This window comes from Cervus elaphus, chromosome 23, assembly GCF_910594005.1.
Source record: "Cervus elaphus chromosome 23, mCerEla1.1, whole genome shotgun sequence".
NCBI classification, from domain to species: Eukaryota; Metazoa; Chordata; class Mammalia; order Artiodactyla; family Cervidae; genus Cervus; species Cervus elaphus.
The window spans coordinates 37,883,028-37,901,675 of NC_057837.1; the positions used below are offsets into that span (position 1 = coordinate 37,883,028).

At 45.0% G+C, this 18,648-nt stretch overlaps 1 protein-coding gene across 1 annotated transcript in view; it reads left to right on the top strand.

The window, feature by feature from the left end:
* Window positions 1-18,648, top strand: part of PCSK2 (proprotein convertase subtilisin/kexin type 2) — a 232,919-nt gene that overhangs the window by 180,717 nt on the left and 33,554 nt on the right. The window contains exons 6-7 of the mRNA XM_043884819.1: window positions 718-794; window positions 14,190-14,278. Coding sequence (XP_043740754.1) covers window positions 718-794; window positions 14,190-14,278 — 166 coding nt within the window. The remainder of the gene's footprint in view (window positions 1-717; window positions 795-14,189; window positions 14,279-18,648) is intronic.

Consider the following 18,648-nt stretch of genomic DNA (forward strand, 5'->3'; position numbering starts at 1 on the left):
GTCTCCTGCATTGCAGGTGATTCTTTACTGTGTAAGCCACCAGGGAAGCCCAAGAATACTGGAGTGGGCAGCCTATCCCTCCTCCAGCGGATCTTCCAGACCCAGGAATCAAACCGGGGTCTCCTGCATTGCAGGTGGATCTTTACCAGCTGAGCTACCAGGGAAGCCCTGGTATATATTAGACTCAATGATATTTGTTGAGTAAATGAGGTTGATATTGTGGCCAGTGTTTGCGTCTCGCGTTTAACACTTATAATTGTAAAGGAGACAAGCCTCTGTCAGCCCAAAGCTGGGAGCTGGGAATGAGTTCTGCGTAATGCAAGAGGCTTCCTCACTTGTGACATGAGAACTAGAACCTTCTGGCCATCAGTCCAGGGAAGCTTAATGTGAGTCTTGGCTCCAAGTGAGCCCCACTGACCCACAGTGGTCACTCAACTTAAAATGGAGATGGTCCTGGGTAGCACAGAACCCAAATTCGCTAACACTTTGAGAGCCTGGAACAGGATAAAGTGAAGGAGCTTGGAAAAGAGGATACCAGGAGAGGATAGAAACATCCACGGACACACCTGTCTGTCATCTCTTCAAGGGCTGGTCCAGAGAGCAGGTTGACATAGCCCTGGGTGAGGGACCGTCCACTTCGGACAGTTGCATCTCTTAGCATCCTCTCATGCCTGTGCTCTGGATTTATGACCTAATGATGCACCTTGTGTTTTGCAGAACGCTGAGGCGAGCTACGACTTCAGCAGCAATGACCCTTATCCGTACCCTAGATACACAGACGACTGGTTTAACAGGTAAACTGGGCCTCCGGAGATGGCTGGGACATCAGGAGTGGGGTTTTAGTTCACTCTGTTCTGTGTTTTAAGGCTTGAATATCACCAGAAAAATAATCTCAGTGCTTCATGAAATTATACTGTGACTTTTTCCTTCATTGTGGCTATATTTTTTAAATTCTCGAATTTTTTTAATATGGCAACATTCTTCTAGAATTTTCTTTCAACTATGTTGTTCAGTTGAATAGGAATTACTTGCCACCTTATTAAAGATAAAAGAGGAGTAATAAGAAATCCTTTCTCAGCTCACCACAAGATGAATGTAAACATATGAGTTTCACTTAATCTCTTGAACCTGTTGCAGAGAACGATTTTGCCCCTCGGGTCTGTGTCTATATGTTTTTGAAAAGTGTTTTCGCTGTAACCTCGTAACAGCTCATGTAGTCCCTTTTGACAAAACAGTACGTTAATTGGCATAGGTTTGAAGTATTTTTTACTAAGGCATAATTAGTCTCAGGTATACAACATAACAGGGCTTCCCTGCCGGCTCAGTGGTAAAGAGCCTGCCTGCAATGCAGGAAACCTGTGTTCTGTCCCTGAGTCGGGAAGCTCCCCTGGAGGAAGAAGTGGCAACTTACTCCAGTATTCTTGCCAGAACAATCTCACGGACAGAGGAGTGGCAGGCTACAGCCGTGAGGTTGCAAAGAAACGGACACAACTGAGTGCACATGCATGCAACATAATGATTCTGTATTTGTATATACTGCAAAGTGATTACCACTATAAGTTCGTTAACATCTGACACCACCCAGAGTCACATAAAATTTTTTTTTCTTGTGATGAAGATTTACTGTCTTAGCAGTTTTCAAATGCACAATACAATATTGTTAATTCTAGGTCTGATATACTGCTTGACATCCTATTATAAAACCCTATCCAGTGGTAGTATAACTTTCCTTCAACCTGTTTTGCTACTAAACATGAAAATATAGCCTCTTTCTTCTCCAAGTAAAATTCATGCCTAATTTCTCACATGTAAGAAATATCAAGAAATTGAGACAAGTGCCTTGTCAATCAATATCAATTAAGTTTTAAACCTAATATTACCCATTATTGATGTTTTTTGAGTGAACTTGATAGAACATATGAACTTCAATTAATGACTGAAGCTCACTTTAAGCTTTATTTCTTTATTTCTTTATTCACTTTACTCATCTCTTCTACTTCTCGTGACAAACTTATGGTAATTGAAATAAACGCCGTCCTCCTCAGTTTAGCGATAAGGAAACAGGCTCAGAAAGATGGCCTGACTTACCTGGTCAAACAACCAGTAAATATCACAGCCAGCACTGGAACCCAAGCTCTTTGTTTCTAAGTCCAAGTTGTACCATTATTTTATAAGCATTGTTTTTATTATAAAAGACAGAAGTGTATTATAAAAGACCAAAGAATGGCCAGGGACAGGTCCCGAGGGGACCAGGTAGATTAGACTGTGTTCCCACAATCATTGAATTACCAGAGACTGTCTGGGGCATAGCCAAAGCAGACAGGGCTTGGTCATTACAGAAAAGGCAGAAAAGAGTAAGGGGGGAAACATAAGTCCAATTTGTAACATTTTAAAAAGATCATTGCTAATATGCAAGAGCATAGTCCCCACTCTCTATTAACCTTACTTGCAGTTTAAAGTCATCATGCAGAGTTTGTAAGTGTGTGTTTAGGGTGGTAGAAGTGTATGAGCTTGAAAGTGTTAGTCACTCAATCATGTCCGACTCTTTGTGACCACAATGACTATAACCCACCAGGCTCCTCAGTCCATGGGATTCTCCAGGCAAAAATACTGGAGTGAGTAGCCATGCCCTTCTCCAAGGGGTCTTCCTGACTCAGGGATCGACGGGACCCAGGAACGGAAACCAGGTCTCCATGTTGCAGGGAGATTCTTTACCATCTGAACTACCAGGGAGGATATATTTAAAAGGTTGGAGAACTTTTGATTTGAAGTGTCTCTTACTTCCTGTGACTTACAACCCAAGATCCTTGCTAATAAACCACTTTACACCATGGAATATTACTCAGCTGTTAAAAAGAATTCATTTGAATCAGTTCTAATGAGATGGATGAAACTGGAGCCCATCATACAGAGTGAAGTAAGCCAGAAAGATAAAGAACATTACAGCATACTAACACATATATATGGAATTTAGAAAGATGGTAATGATAACCCTATATGCAAAACAGAAAAAGAGACACAGAAGTACAGAACAGACTTTTGAACTCTGTGGGAGAAGGTGAGGGTGGGATGTTTCGAAAGAACAGCGTGTATATTATCTATGGTGAAACAGATCACCAGCCCAGGTGGGATGCATGAGACAAGTGCTCGGGCCTGGTGCACTGGGAAGACCCAGAGGAATCGGGTGGAGAGGGAGGTGGGAGGGGGGATCGGGATGGGGAATATGGTAACTCTATGGCTGATTCATATCAATGTATGACAAAACCCACTGAAATGTTGTGAAGTAATTAGCCTCCAACTAATAAAAAAAATAAAAATAAAAAAATAAATAAACCACTTTCAGACACAAGGATGTGAAGTCACCAAATAGAAGTCGCTAAACCACAGACAAGACATTATTATAAATGGCGCCTGGAACCTTGCTCTGAGAAGGACCATGAGCGTGGGCCTGGTTTCTGCGCTGTCAGTCACCAGCTGTCCACAGGCCATCAGAACGGGCAGTAGCTCTGTAGGACCGGGGATTCTGCTCAGAGTTCTGTGACCGCTTGGACAGGCAGGGAGCTCAAGGGGGAATGGAGACGTGTGTGAGAGTGGCTAACTTGCTCTAGTGCACCTCAAACTATCATACCGTTGTTAATGGGCTATAATCCAGTATAAAAGAAAAAGGTAAAAAAAACAAAGAGCAGTAGCATTACACTTGCCAGCTAATTGCCCGCTCCCCTCCCCCTCAGCTGCTGCTGCTAAGTTGCTTCAGTCGTGTCCGATTCTGTGCGACCCCATAGACGGCAGCCCACCAGGCTTCTCCGTCCCTGGGATTCTCCAGGCAAGAATACTGGAGTGGGTTGCCATTTCCTTCTCCAAAGCATGAAAGTGAAAAGTGAAAGTGAAGTCGCTCAGTCGTGTCTGACTCCGTGTGACCCCATGGACTGCAGCCTACCAGGCTCCTCCATCCATGGGATTTTCCAGGCAAGAGTACTGGAGTGGGGTGCCATTGCCTTTTCTGCTTCTACAGCTAGTAGATACTAAATTCATCTCTGATGGATTGATCCAAGCACAAAAATATAAACAACAGAATGGTTTCCTCCCACTCATTTTCTGAACCTGAACACAACCCCCCCAACAAGTAAGTCTTCCCGTCTAATGAGCTATAAGAATATTCTTTAAACAAACACAAAAGCAAAAGTGGAGTTGTCCTCTGTCTTAAATAATTTCATTTGCAAACTTATTCTTGAAAGTTCAATTTTAAATGGGCGAAAGTCCTCCAGGACTAAAGAGTGCTTAGGGTAATGAAATTCTTCATTGCCAGCAGTGAAATCCCCAAGTGTCCAATTGCCTCCGACACAGTCATCGTGAGTCAGGCAAGGATGATCCTTGCCTCCTAAGGCACCAATGACTCAGACACAGTGGCCACTCTGGTAAATGAGATTTTTCACAATTATCAAGTGATCTTCAAAGATCCTTATCCATCATGGCTTGTTATTACAAAGCCTGGATGGTACCACAGATCAGATCATGGTCTTTGTTTACTGGTTTATAAAACCAGTAAAAAATAAAATTAATTAAAAATAAATAAATAAAAACTACTATTGCAAGTGATTATGGGAGGAAGGCAGGTCAAAGTTCAGGCCCATAGCACTGGGAGGTTCTGTGGTCCAAACAGTAGGGTGCTGGAATCCTGGAGTTGATTCCTACTTGACACAAGGAGAATTTGAATATATCATCCTTCCCAGGAGTATAGGATAAGTTCATTAAAAAGTCACCCTTGGGAGAAATAGTATGCCTAATATTTGCTTCAGTATAGCTAGGGGCCTGTGGAAGAAGACAAGAGAGTAAGGGGGATTAGAGAAAATAAAACTAGCCATGAGTTAATAATCACAGAAGCTTGGTGATGATATTTACAAGAGATTTCACTCTAGTTGTGTCTATTCTGGTGTTTTCTATAGCAAGAAGATTTAAAAGGCAAAGGGCATAGGGACTTCCCTGGTGGCCCAGTGGCTAAGACTCTGCGCTCCTAATGCAGGGGGCCCGGGGTTTGCCCTGGTCAAGGCAATCTGCAGGAACCAGATCCCACGTGCTGCTACTAAGACTCAGCACAGCCAAATAAGTAAAAAAAATTAAAAATAGTAACAAAGTTTTAAAATTAAGTCATAGGGCATAAAAAGAGATAAAGAGAACTAGGTCTTTAGTGTGGTGCTCATGAAGCTATTAGTTTTGGTGGATAAGCTTCTGAGGAGCCTGCAATGTCCCATGAGGAGGCCACAGAAGCCTGAATCACTGAGTGCTAAGCATACCCAAGGTTGAAACAATACAAGGAACAGTAACGCCTGTTAAGCAGTTACTTGGGCTTCCCTGGTGGCTCAGATGGTAAAGAATCTACCTGAAATGCAGGAGACCTGGGTTCAATCCCTGGTTTGGAAAGATCCCCTGGAAGAGGGCATGGCAACCCCCTGCAGTATTCTCGTCTGGAGAATCCCATGGACAGAGGAGCCTGGTGGGCTACAGTCCTTGGGCCTGCACAGTCAGACACGACTGAATGACTAACACCCACACGTGTTTAAGGCACTGTCTTCATGTTTTGTGTGTATTAATTCTCAACCTAACCTCCTGAAATAAGTGTGGACATTATAATCCCCATTTTGGAAACTGAAGCCCAGCAAGATTAAGTCATGCGTGCAAGGTCACACAACTGAGGAGTGGTGGACTTGACACCAGTGAGGGGGATGGTTCCAAGCACCGCCTCATAATAAAGAGGAGTGTGGAGAAAGGCCAAACTCTTGTCATCTCTGGCTGGGGAAATGGGGACAGGCCTCCTTGAAGAGGTGGCTTTTGGTCCTGGATCTAAACGAAGGTACTAGGCAGACTTTGGAGGAGGGGTGAGTGTGTTCTGGGGTGAATAGGGTATTAATAGAAATTAGGCAAAGAAGCAGAGGCAAGGGGTACAGATGTGTTCAGTAGCTGGATAACTGGTCCAGGAGTTAGAGACTGGCGCATAGGGCAGCAATCTGAGAAGGCTCCGTGGAGGAAGTGGGCGTGAAAGGTTTGGATGGTTGCTAGAAGAGAAGAGCTCTTGTGGTTGTATGAGGTGGGCACAGAAAAGGACCCTGCAGGCACGCTGCTGCCTGAGGTTCTGAGAGCCTTGAGCCCTTGTCTCTGGCCAGAGCAGTGTTTCCTGTCTAGGAGGCATGAGCCTCTGGTCAGCTGTGCAGCCACGAGGACTTCCGGAGTCTTCAGGTGTTCTCTTCTGGGCCTGGAGAAGGAAATGGCAACCCACTCCAGTGTTCTTGCCTGGAGAATCCCATGGACAGAGGGGCCTGTCGGGCCACGGTCCATGGGGTCGCAAAGAATCAGACGTGACTGAGTGACTTATCACTCACTCATTTGCTGTCTTCTGGGCGTGGGCATAAAACCCAACACCCCATCTTTGCTCCGCAGACTCGGGCTCTTGGATAAGATAGTTTCAGCATCAAAACGCCCATGAATGGCTGACAGGTGCTGACCTGCAGTGGGCTTGCTGCTGCTACCGCAGCTCCAGCCAAGCCCCCTGGCCACAGAGGCTGGTCAGAACTCCGAGGCAGTAGCTGCCCAGGAAAGCTCACGCTCTCCATCACAATCTCCTGACTGCCGTGGAAAGTAGAAAATAAAGGAGAGGGTGGGACAAATGGAGAGAGTAGCATGGAAACATACACTACCACGTGTAAAATAGTTAGCCAGTGGGAATTTGCAGCCAAGGACTCTTTCTGAAAGCAAACTTCATACATGTGCAGGACAGCTTTTAGAGGAGATGTGTATTAGAATCCCTTGCCCTGCGCTTAAGCTGATTTTGCTGATTTCTTCCTTTTTCAGCAAAGAAAGTGTGTTTATTCTACTGCAAACCATTTAATAATTACATGTGGCATCTGCGCTCCAGGGATGTATTTGAAACACAGTTGAGGAATTTGGAAAAGGAGTGTAATTTCCTCCTCGCTTGTAGTCAGAGAAATACAGACTTGGGCCAAGCAAAATAATAATAGCAGCCACAGTAGCAACAATAACCCGAACTGCAAGAAGGCAGAAATAACACACATTTAATAAGCCTCCATAATACACAACCCAGCCACAGCTGATTTGTCAGGATCCAGCATCACATTTTTTTCTTGCTGGCATTCCATAAATATTGATTGGCTGGTTGATGGATGGGTGGCACACCTTCTCAGCTGGGCCAAGATGTTGAGTGGCCTTGACATCTGTCTATTTGAGGGCTGCCAGCTTCTCCCTAGGCTTGCAGCCCATGCTTTGTCAATAATCTTCCAACCCTGCTGGGTTTTAGGTCAGTGTTTGGTGATGCATTGCAGATCCGAAGTCTATTACCATGCTGCTGTCCATAAAAATCTCTCTTGCATAGCATTTCTCTGACAGGCATGCACCACTGAAATGTCATCCCCGCCATCAGCAATATTTACGGAGCATCACCGGGTGCAGCGTGCTCTATCCATTACGCCCTAAAGAGTAAGAGATTCTGGATTCAATGCAATTCCTGGTTACAAAAAGTTTACTATAAATTCAGGAAGAGAGAAGATATTTGCTATTCAAACAACTAAAATGAAGGGAAGGGAGGATAAATGGATGAGACGGATCGTCTATCTCTAGATGAACATATTTGATTGATAGCATCAGTTAAACCTTCAAATAAGAAAGATTTTCAGTGATTAACTTTTTTTAATTAAAAGTCATATTTCATTTTGAAGAACCCAATGTGACAGGCCAAAAAAGAACATGTGAGAAAAATGTCCTCTCTGGTTGGCTATTAGCACAGTGATAGAAACCAATACTTTACCCTGGTGACATCTAATGGTTTAGAAATAGATGAACATCTTTCCCTTTCATCTTTATGGACTAATTCTGAAATCACCTCCTGGATAATAAAATCCAAACTGCCTTCAAAGACCTAATCTAAGTTTTTCTTTCATGTGAGCATTGAGACTACCTCATAAGCTGATATTAGTTCAAAGTTTGCTGCTTGTAATCAACGCTCTCTGTATCCAAATCAAAGCACAGTGAAATCCAACACAGTTTAATGTGGAGAGCTCTTCTGAGCCACTGAAGAAATACCACCAGGGCTTCCCTGGTGACTCAGACGGTAAAGAATCTGCCTGCAATGCAGGAGACCCAGGTTCGATCCCTAGGTCGGGAAGATCCCCTGGAAAAAGGAATGGCAACACACTCCAGGATTCTTGCCTGGAGAATCCCATGGATAGAGGAGCCTGGTGGGCTACAGTCCATGGGGTCGCAAAGAATTGGACACAACTGAGTGACTAATACTTTCACACTTTCTGAGTCACTGGAGAGATACCACAAAGTTCTGAGTTTTTCTTTTTCTATTCCTCTACCAGGATTATGCAAGTTTTCATCATTTAAATTTTCCCCTTCAGCTAAAAGAAACAGACATAACTCAGACTTTGGAGTAATGGAGAGACTGACATGGACTGCAATAGAGATATACTGGTATAATCATTTCTACTTTGGAAACTGTTTACCATATAAGGGGGATTTTATGGTCCCCAGGTGGCAATTATTCTTAAGAGAGAAAAATTCAGAAGATTATAATGGACAAATGCAGTAGTATATTATTAATTGCTTGGTATGAAATAAGAGATCCCTGAATTGAATCAGTTTTCCTTATCCGTAAAATGCAACTAAACTCCACCCTTAAGGTTTGCATAAGGTACTAAGGATATGCATACAGAGACTTGATACAGAGTGTGGCAAATGGTAGGCACCCTCTAAGTGCCAGAAAATGTAATTGTGAAATTCATGGAGAGGATTTCTATAGGATCTAAATCAGAGGTTCTCCAACTAAACAGAAAATAAGGAAAGTTTATGCTAAAGGGATAAATGAAAGTTCCCGCCATTTTTCCTCAGACATCCATTCTCTCATCTGAGCTTTTGAGGTTTGTTATTTCTTTTAAAAAAAAAAAAAAAATCTAGGGAATTTCCTGGAGGTCCAGTGGTTAGGACTTGGAACTTTCACTGCCAAGAGTGTGTGTTCAATCGCTGGTCGGGGAACTAAGATCCCAAAAGCCACACAGCAAGGCCAAATTTTTTCTTTAAAAAATCTCTACCAGTATAAGACAGAGGGATGTGCCCTTTTAATTACTGACTCCTTTGGCCACAATGAAGTCTGGGATGCCCTAACGGGTTGTGCTCAGAACCACACACTTTGCTTTACTCAGGAAGGTGGGAATTGGGCTTGGGACCATAACTTCACTGCATATTTGCTCTGCTTTTTAACTTTCTTCTGTGACCAGTGTATCCATGACAAATAAGGTAAATATTCTTTACCTGTCCTTTGTTCCCTCAAGGCATATACTTTAAAATTAAAACCATATGGACTACAATAGGATACAAGTGGGTACTTGATCAAAAGAGATCTCATTTACCCTCCCTGGAAAATTGAAGGTATCTTTAAAGAGCCACAGTAGAAGTGCTCATTATACACTAAAGTTCTCCGAACAACATCCCTAACTGTCCTCTGAATCAATTTCCTGCTTTCTCTGCAAGCCACCATTGCCTTAGTTGTCATCCTTAGCACCTCAGCAATGACATTCTCATCTTAAAAAAAAAAAAGAAAGTATTTTATTGATTAAATAAGCACATTCTGTTTAAAATCAAAACATTAGCCAAAATAATTTTGAAGCATCAAAAAGCAGATGCAATAGAACAGACTACTGAATCAGCAACACAGAGGATAAATAGAGAACCATTTATGGAATTCAGAAGAATTTTTTTAAAGATACATAAAATGTAAATGAAGGCAGCAGACATGAACAGTCTATAATAGAAGTTTCTGCTGTGAATGACTCTCTTTTTGCTCTCCCAGGAAAACAACTACCATTTTGTTAATTATGTTATGTGTATCATAATGCTCTAGTGGTTATTTGGGATATCATCATTTTTTTAGAGCTACATATTAAACAATTTGGGGGAAAATAACATCTATATTTTCCTTTAAACTCATTCACAAAAAATGATTAATTGAATATGGTAAAATATTAACTGTACATGTATACACAACATTAATCATTTGTATTTAGCAAAAGAATGGTGATGGTTTAGTCGCTAAGTCTTGTCTGACTCTTGTGACCCCACGGAGTGTAGCCTGCCAGACTCTTCTGTACATGGGATTCTCCAGGCAAGAATACTGGAGTGGGTTGCCATTTCCTTCTCCAAACAGAAGAATAAAGACACTCAAATGTCTATTATTAATAGGGTTCTGATGAATAAATAATAGTATACCCACAAAAAATCTAAGTTATGAGAAGCCCTTGACGTTGATAGACTTGAGTGTTGGCCATCTGAGATTCATTATGTTATTCATTGAATTTGTCTGTACTTTTTCAATATTTCCTATTTTTAAAATAATAAACTGAGCTAAATGGGTTATCCCTCCAGCCTTGCTTGTCCAGCATATCAGTTATCTATTGCCAAATAATGTCGCATAACAAATCATCCCAAAATGAATAAGCACCAACATTGCTCACAAGTCCATAGGTCAGCTGGACAGGTCTGTTGATCTAGCTGCCCGTGCATCCACAGTCAGATGGCAGGTGGGCTGGGGACTGGCCAGCAGGTTGGCCTCTCACATTTCAGGGGGATGGCTGACTATCAGCTGGGGTGACCGGCATGAAGGGTTACGGTCTCTCGTCATCCCGTGGGGCAGCCTGGGCTTGTCCACATGGCACCTGGGCAGTTTCAGGAGAAAGAACAGTTGTGGTCCTCTTGGGGGCCAGCCTCATCTCTTTTACCACATCCTTTTGGACAAAACAAGTCATGAGGCCAGACTCAAGGGAGAAATGAGCTTCATCTCTTCATGGAGGAGCAAGAAGACCACACTGCCAGGGGCCTGGACATGGGGAGCAGAAGAATGGGGCTATTCTGGCAACATGACATACCCCTGACTCCTGTCACTTGCTCCCCGGTGACCTTTGTCAGAAGGAGGCCAATCAAGCCACCATATTTGTCCCCCACCCCCACCAACAGCTATTCCCACTTTTGACAGATCATGTTTTATTCTAGAGGCAAAATGGAGCTACTGAATGTTCTCGAGAGCTGAGGGGCCAGGTGAACATGGGCTTGGAAAACGATTTTCCTAACATTCAGGGGAGCAAGGACGTTTGCCTAAGATGATCAGGAAAACAAGACTGAGGGGAAGACATCCGAGGCTGCGGGAATGAAGCCCACAGAGGCCTGGGGCCTGGTGAAGCAGCCTGGTATCACCAACAATTACAGGGAGCCACTGCCACTTAGAATTCATTGGCATCGCCTAATTTAGCAATGATCTCCCTGAAAGCTCAGTTGGTAAAGAACCCGCCTGCAATGCTGGAGACCCCGGTTCAATTCCTGGGTCAGAAAGATCCACTGGAGAAGGGATAGGCTACCCATTCTGGTATTCTTGGGCTTCCCTTGTGGCTCAGCTGGTAAAGAATCCACCTGCAATGCAGGAGACCCCAGTTCAATTCCTGGGTCAGAAAGATCCCCTGGAGAAGGGAAAGGCTACCCAATCCAGTGTTCTGGCCTGGAGAATTCCATGGACTGTATATCCATGGGGCTTCCCTGGTGGCTCAGCAGGTAAAGAATCCAGCAGTAATGCAGGAGATGCAGATTTGATGCCTGAATTGAGAAGATCCCCTGGAGGAGGAAATGGCTACCCACTCCAGTAGTCTTGCCTGGAGAATCCCAAGGACAGAGTCCCTGGCGGACTGGAGTCCATGGGGTTGCAGAGAGTCAAACATGTTTCTTCCCAAATGTTCCTGTGGAGGAATCACAACCGGCATCTCCCCATTTAAAAGGAAAATTAAAGACACGGAAACCTTCAATGTCTTTAGTCTGCTCAAGGAAGTTTGCACACTTTTGTCCTCCAGGTTTCTGTGAGCAGCTATGGGGCAGAGAAGGTTTGCTCCCTGGGTGGGAGGGTGGTGGGGGGTCAGGTCTAATTGTGTCGGTGAGGCTCAGTCTCAGACCTGGCTTAGGTCTGCTGAGACTCAACTTGGACATTTGCGAAATGGAGCAGTGCCTGCCCCCACAAGGAGTAGAGGCGGTGAGGCCACACAGGCAGTGAGCACGCCACACTCAGCCCATGGCAGGGGGCTGGTCGTCCTCTCATCCCTCAGAGCTGGGCTCCCTCCGCAGCAATGGTGAGGTCTCCTCCAACACAGTCATTCTTTTTCTGGAGGGAATTCGGAGTCCCTGTGATGTGTAGCCTTCATGGAAGCAGAATTTGCTTTTGCTCATGTAGAGAAAGAAAATCTGTATATTTCAATCCTCAGATGTGATTTCTTTTAATGGACTGATGTGGTAGGTTTGCATGTCCCAGGAAAATGTAGCAACCAGTCTACACTGCAGAAATCAGGACTTTCTGGGCTATGCAGCCAATAAGCCCCTTCCCCACGTGCCCTCCTGCACCCGCCGTGTAAATAGCAAGCAGGCAGCCCTCACCACCATCCCCTCCAGGGCCACGCAGATGCTGTTCTAGCCGACTTCAAATCCGGCTGCTTCTTGGAGCAGTAGCAGGGCCTTGCAGGGTTGGGGCTGGTGGCTTGCAGGGAAATGAACACTAGGCTCCTCCACAGCTGGGATGCTGCTGGGGGTCCAAACACACATTCTGATTGACTTCAAGCTTACGCTTGGTTCCGTTGCCATTTAACAAAAGGCCCGAAAACCTAGTGGCTTAAAAGAGAGCAAACGCTTGCTTGCTTGCTCACCATCCTGTTAACGTAGGTGGGGCTCCTGTCTCTCTCCATGTGCTGCTGACGGGGCGACTGGCTGGGTCTGGAGGAAGAAGACCTCCAGGGGCTCCCCTGGGGTGCTGTCAGGTCATGTTCCCCTCGTGGCCTTGTCCGTGGCCCAAGCTCCTCTGCGCACTCCACTGCATCCCGTGGGCCCAAGCCAGCCACCAGGCAGCCTGGTTCAGGGGAGGGCAAGTGCTCACAGGAGGGAGAACTGTTTGGATTCCTTTGGTCTAAGGGAAAAGGGAGCAGAAAGGAGAGGCTTAATGAAATTATGGTGTCGATTGCAGAACTATGTAGCACCCAGTGCACCCTGGGCCTCTGCACTAACATGAGCAAACAACTTGCATGCCTTCAGCGATGGGGAACTCACTCCCTCACAACGAGGCCTGTTCTGCCTTTGGACGTATGACAGTGTCTAGAACATGAGCCCTAAGAAGGCCTTGCTCAGAATTGTAAGCTTCAGGCCAACAAACTTCAGAAAGATGGATCTAATGACTGTCCAAGGTTCTTAATCTGGTCAGCCTCAAAGTTTCTGTGAAGCCCTTGAAATTGAATGTGAAACGTTGCCAGTGTGGGCTTTTTTGATTCCCAGAGGAAGGTGGAGGTCTGTAGCATATAATATCTTAAAGGAGCTGCGCTGTGCTTAGTCGTTCAGCCATGTCAGACTTTTTGCGACCCTATGGACTGTAGCCCACCAAGCTCCTCTGTCCAAAACTCTCCAGGCAAGAATACTGGGGTGAGTTGCCATGCCCTCCTCTACGGGTTCTTCCCAACTCAGGGTTCGAACCCCAGTCTCCTGCATTGCAAACGGATTCTTTACCATCTGAGCCACCAGGGAAGCCCAAGAATACTGGAGTGGGTAGCAGTTCCCTTCTCCAGGGGATCTTCCCAGCCCAGGGATTGAACTCAGGTCTCCTGCATTGCAGGCAGATTCTTTACCGTCTGAACCACCAAGGAAGCTTTAAAGGAGGCTAGAATCCAACAAAGGTAAATAATCTCTGTCCCACAGCTGACAGGCAGCATTCACTGTCTGGTGGCCAGAACCAGCCTTGAAAATAAACACTAGCCCACAATTGCAGCTGTTCAAAAAAAGTCAGCTATTTCGACTAGCACCAATCTGTCAGTCTCATGTTTCATTTTTGCAGAAAGCCTATGACTGCCTTCTGCAGGAAGACACTTCAGATTTTAAAGTAGAGATCACCTTTCAAGGTTGAAATGTTCTGAGAAGACTCTTCACGGTAGAAATGAGCCAAGGGCGGCTGGGAGGTGGAAGGGGTGAGAGGAGAGACACAGACGGAAGATGCAGTGGCCTGGACTGGCTCCAGGCTAACAGAACCACTCAAAAGAATCAAACTGATAGAATGTAAGAAATCTTCCCCAAGTCGTCTGACCCTCTGTCTGACCCGTCTTCACTTCTCTCCGCAGCCACGGGACGAGATGTGCCGGGGAGGTCTCTGCGGCTGCCAACAATAACATCTGCGGGGTCGGCGTGGCCTATGGGTCCAAGGTCGCAGGTAGGCTGTCCCATCCCTGCCAAACATCCCCAGGAGGCATCACACCCAGTCTCCATCCTGGCCAGGGCCCGGCAAAAACTCCCAGGAGAGCAAGAGAGCAGGGATTGGTACAATTTAGCAAGGATGAAAAAAAAAATTTTTTAATTTAACCTGTATGGCAATATCAGTAAACTTTAAAAATTTTAAGGTGCACAGATCATAAACCCACAGGTCAATGAAGTTTCACAAGCCAACCACACACATGTAACCATCAAGAATCAAAACATTACCAGCACCCCAAAGCCTTCCTTGTGCACCCCGCAGTTGCTGCCCAAACACATAAGAACAGTCATGACTCTGACTTCTAACAGCAAACATGGGTTATTCCCAGTTTTTGAACTTTATATGAATGGAATTGTCCTGTCTGCACTCTTTGTGTATCAGTATCCTTAATATCTTTTTTAAAAAAATTTATCAAAGTATAGTTGATTTACAATGTTGTGTTCATTTCTGATGTACAGCAAAGTGACTGGTTATGTGTGTGTGTGTGTGTGTGTGTGTGTGTGTGTGTGTGTGTGTGTGTGCATGCACACGCATGCATGAGCGCTTAATTGCTCAGTCATGTCCAGCTCTTTGAAACCTCATGGACTGTAGCCCACCAGGCTCCTCTGTCTATGGGGATTTTCCAGGCAAGAATACTGAAGTGGGTAGACTATCCATTCTCCAGGGGATCTTCCTGACCCAGGAATCCAACCAGGGTCTCCTGCATTGCAAGTGGGTTCTTGACCAGCAGAGCTACCAGGGAAGCCCATATACATATATACACACATAAATATATTCTTTTTCATATTCTTTTCCATTATGGTTTATTACAAGACACTTAATACAGTTCCCTGTGCTATACAGTAGGACCTTGCTGTTCATCCATCGTATATATAATAGTTTCATCTGCTAATCCCGAACTCCCAGTCCTTCCCCTCCCAACACCCTCCCCCTAGTAACCACAAGTCTGCTATCTACATCTGCGAGCCTGTTTCTATTTCATAAATAAGTTAATTCCTATCATATTTTAGGTTGCACATATAAGTGGTACCATGTTACATTTACCTTTCTCTTTCTGACTTGTTTCACCTAACATGATAACCTCTCGGCCCATCATGTTGTTGCAAAAGGCACTATTTCATTCTTTTTTATGGCTGAGGAGTATTCCATTCTATGTGTATGTGTGTGTATATATATGTATATACCACATCTTCTTTATCCATTCAACTTGCAGTGGACATTTAGGTTTGTTTCAATGTCTTGGCTATTGTGAATAACGCTGCTGTGAACACTGGGGCACCTGTATCTTTTCAACTTATAGTTTTGTCTGGGTGTATGCCTAGGAGTGGGATTGCGCAATCATATGGCAACTCTAGTTTTAATTTTTTGAGGAGCTTCTGTATTGTTTCCATAATGACTGCACCAATTTGCATTCCCATCAACAGTGGAAGAGGGCTCCCTATATTTTCAAAGTATGGTTTTGCCCACGTATCCATAAGATGTAAATAGGACTCAGACAGAGATGGTAGAAAATGAGGAGGAATGCACAAATTATTGTAAACATACTCCAAACTCTTCAAAATGCTTTTGGTGGCTTGTTTTGTTCATACCAAGCATCTTATTTTTAAGGGAAAATATTCTACCTAGAAGAATCTTTTTATTAAGTTCTACAGGAAAGATGTTTAACAAATTTCCCTTTATGGGGTCTTCAGAAACCGAGGGTGTCAGGTCACTAGAAACTTGGAAAGCAACACCTTCCCTGCCAAAAAAGAAAGGGAGAGAGAAAACGAATGAGGGGATAAGATGCTAGAGAATGAAGTGGCTCCTCATTCTTTCCAAGTTTTGCATTAAATTTGGTTCTTAATTTATCCAGGCTGAGTCACCCAACCTTGTTTTTCTTTTTTAACAACCATCTCGATGTGGGTTTTTTTTTGGTTTTTTTTTTTCTGGTGATTTAATGGAACCATAAACATACTTTATGCTGACACTTGCATTTCCAAGGACCTAAATAAAGCAAGAGCAACCTATACAAATCCATCATTAACCTCCTTCAACACTGTCTGCTAAGCAGGCTGCCTGAGTTGGGTGCTGAATTTCATAGAAGAATACATCCTGAGCGTTCTGAAGTGTAACTAGGGAGGCTTTGCCCCTTGGGTTTCAATGCTCTGTGTTTGGTGAACCTCCAAAAAGCTGGCATCAAAACGTCAGAGGCTGCTATGAGCTCAGGGGAAAATATAGCACTCAATTAATATTTGATAAGCCAGGCTCACACCTCAGCTGGTATCTGAATGGGTGGGGGGGGGGGGGGGTGGTTTCCTATTCACAGGCCAGAGTGGAGGCAACAGAAAATTTCAAACCTAGATTCCTCACTCAACAGTGAGGTTTTCCAAAGAGTTTTTAAATTTTCTTCATGCCCGCAGTAACCGGGTTTTTGAACAAAGGATTCTTAAAACTACTACCCGCAAAAATTAAGACTTGCGATTAGTTCATGGCATTCGGGGATCCATTGGGGCCTTTTTCTCCATCAGCTTCTTTTTCTCTCTTGTAATATGTGCTCTGAAAGCATTTGAGTGTTAGTCGCTCAGCTGTGTTCAACTCTTTGCAACCCTATTGGGTTGTAGTTCACCAGTCTCCTCTGTCCATGAGATTCTCCAGGCAAGAATACTGGAGTGGGTAGCTATTCCCTTCCCCAAGGGATCTTCCTGACCCAGGGATTGAACCCCGGTCTCCTGCATTGCAGGCAGATTCTTTCACCATCTGAACCACCAGGGAAGCCCCAAAGTATCTAATTCTCCTGCTCTTTTTGTTTGAATTCCTTAAACGCAAACCTGAGGCAAGGATCTGGCTGCAAGGAATTTATTTAGGAGGCAACCCTGAGAAGCCAGTGAGGGAAAGAGAAAGGAAGATAGTGGGAGGACGGACCAACAGAGGGTGTGTAGGTGAGCTGGGGTTCAGGGGACTGTGGGGACACCCCCTCAGCATTGCCCTCCCTGAGGGGAGGAGGCTGGGAGTTTAACCACCAACCCCCTTCTGTCTTCAGTGGAGAGGTAGGGGTCCTCAGCCATAAGCCCCTGGCCTATCCAGCCTGCAGCTCACGTGGGCTGAGCTCCACCCCCAAGGCAGAGGCCACGCCCCAGGGAAAGACCCACCCCTCCCCCACCCCGGACGGGGCGGCAGGGCCAGGTGGGGTGTGCCAGCCTCTGACTGACCTCTGATTCCCCAAGGCGAGCGAGTGCAGCCTGGCACCTCAAAGACAGAACCTGACTGGTGTCTGTGAACCCCGACAGCTCACAGGTCTCACACCACCACTCTGAAAATCCAGAAACTAAGCCCAGAGCCAGAGGGAGGCTTTGCAGCCACACAGAGACCCTGAGCAAAGGAGCCGCCTTTTTCCACTCCTTTAACCCAGTATCCATTAACTCCCTGTATCCATTCCTATGGGTCCTAAGTGCTCAGAGCCAGGCAGGTCCAGTCCCATGCTGTGTGCATCTAGACATCCCAGGGACCTCTGAACTCTCCTAGAAGAGCAGAAGGAATTCTTGCTGACAAACCCCTAGAGAGGTGCTCAGGAATCCCAGTAGAAGCAGAATGCTACCTTACAGACTTGGGGAAACATTTTGCTCATCCTGGCTATCAATTCCAAAAATTGGCTGGTTTTCATTCTAAATGAGCTATCAGTTCCAAAAGTTGGCTGGTTTTCATTCTAAGCGACCTGTGCCCTCTAGAGAATCTTTCTTTTCGGGAGCTTTCTGAGCTGGGGTCTGGGGGCGCCACCTGGTGGCCAACCAAGATCACCGCAAGTCTCAAGGTGTTGAGTTAGGGGGACAACGTCCCAAAGGAGCTCTGGGTTCTTAGCTCTGGGTGCTAAGTTGCTTCAAGAGTCCAACTCTTTGCGGCCCTATGGACTGTAGGGGCTCTCGCTCTCTCTCTCTCTCTCTCTCTCTCTCTCTCGCTCTCTCTCGTTCTCTCTCTCTCTCTCTCTCTCTCTCTCTCTCTCTCGGAGTCAATAAGTCATGTCTGACTCTTGCGACCCCATGGACTGTAGAGTCGTGTCTGACTTTTGCGACCCCATGGATTGCAGCCTGCCAGGCTACTCGGTCCATGGGATTCTCCAGGCAAGAATACTGGAGTAGATTATCATTTCCTTGTTAGGGGCTCTGAAGTTGCCTTATTCTGAAGACCCACTGGCATTTACATAATAATGATCACAACAATAATAATAACATTTTGACTCTTTCAATGTGTAAGGCAGGATACAAAACCCTTTACTCACTTTACTCTCTTTGCAACTTTATCATACATTGTTACATATTTTATATATGTGTTCCTGCTAAGTCGTTTCAGTCATG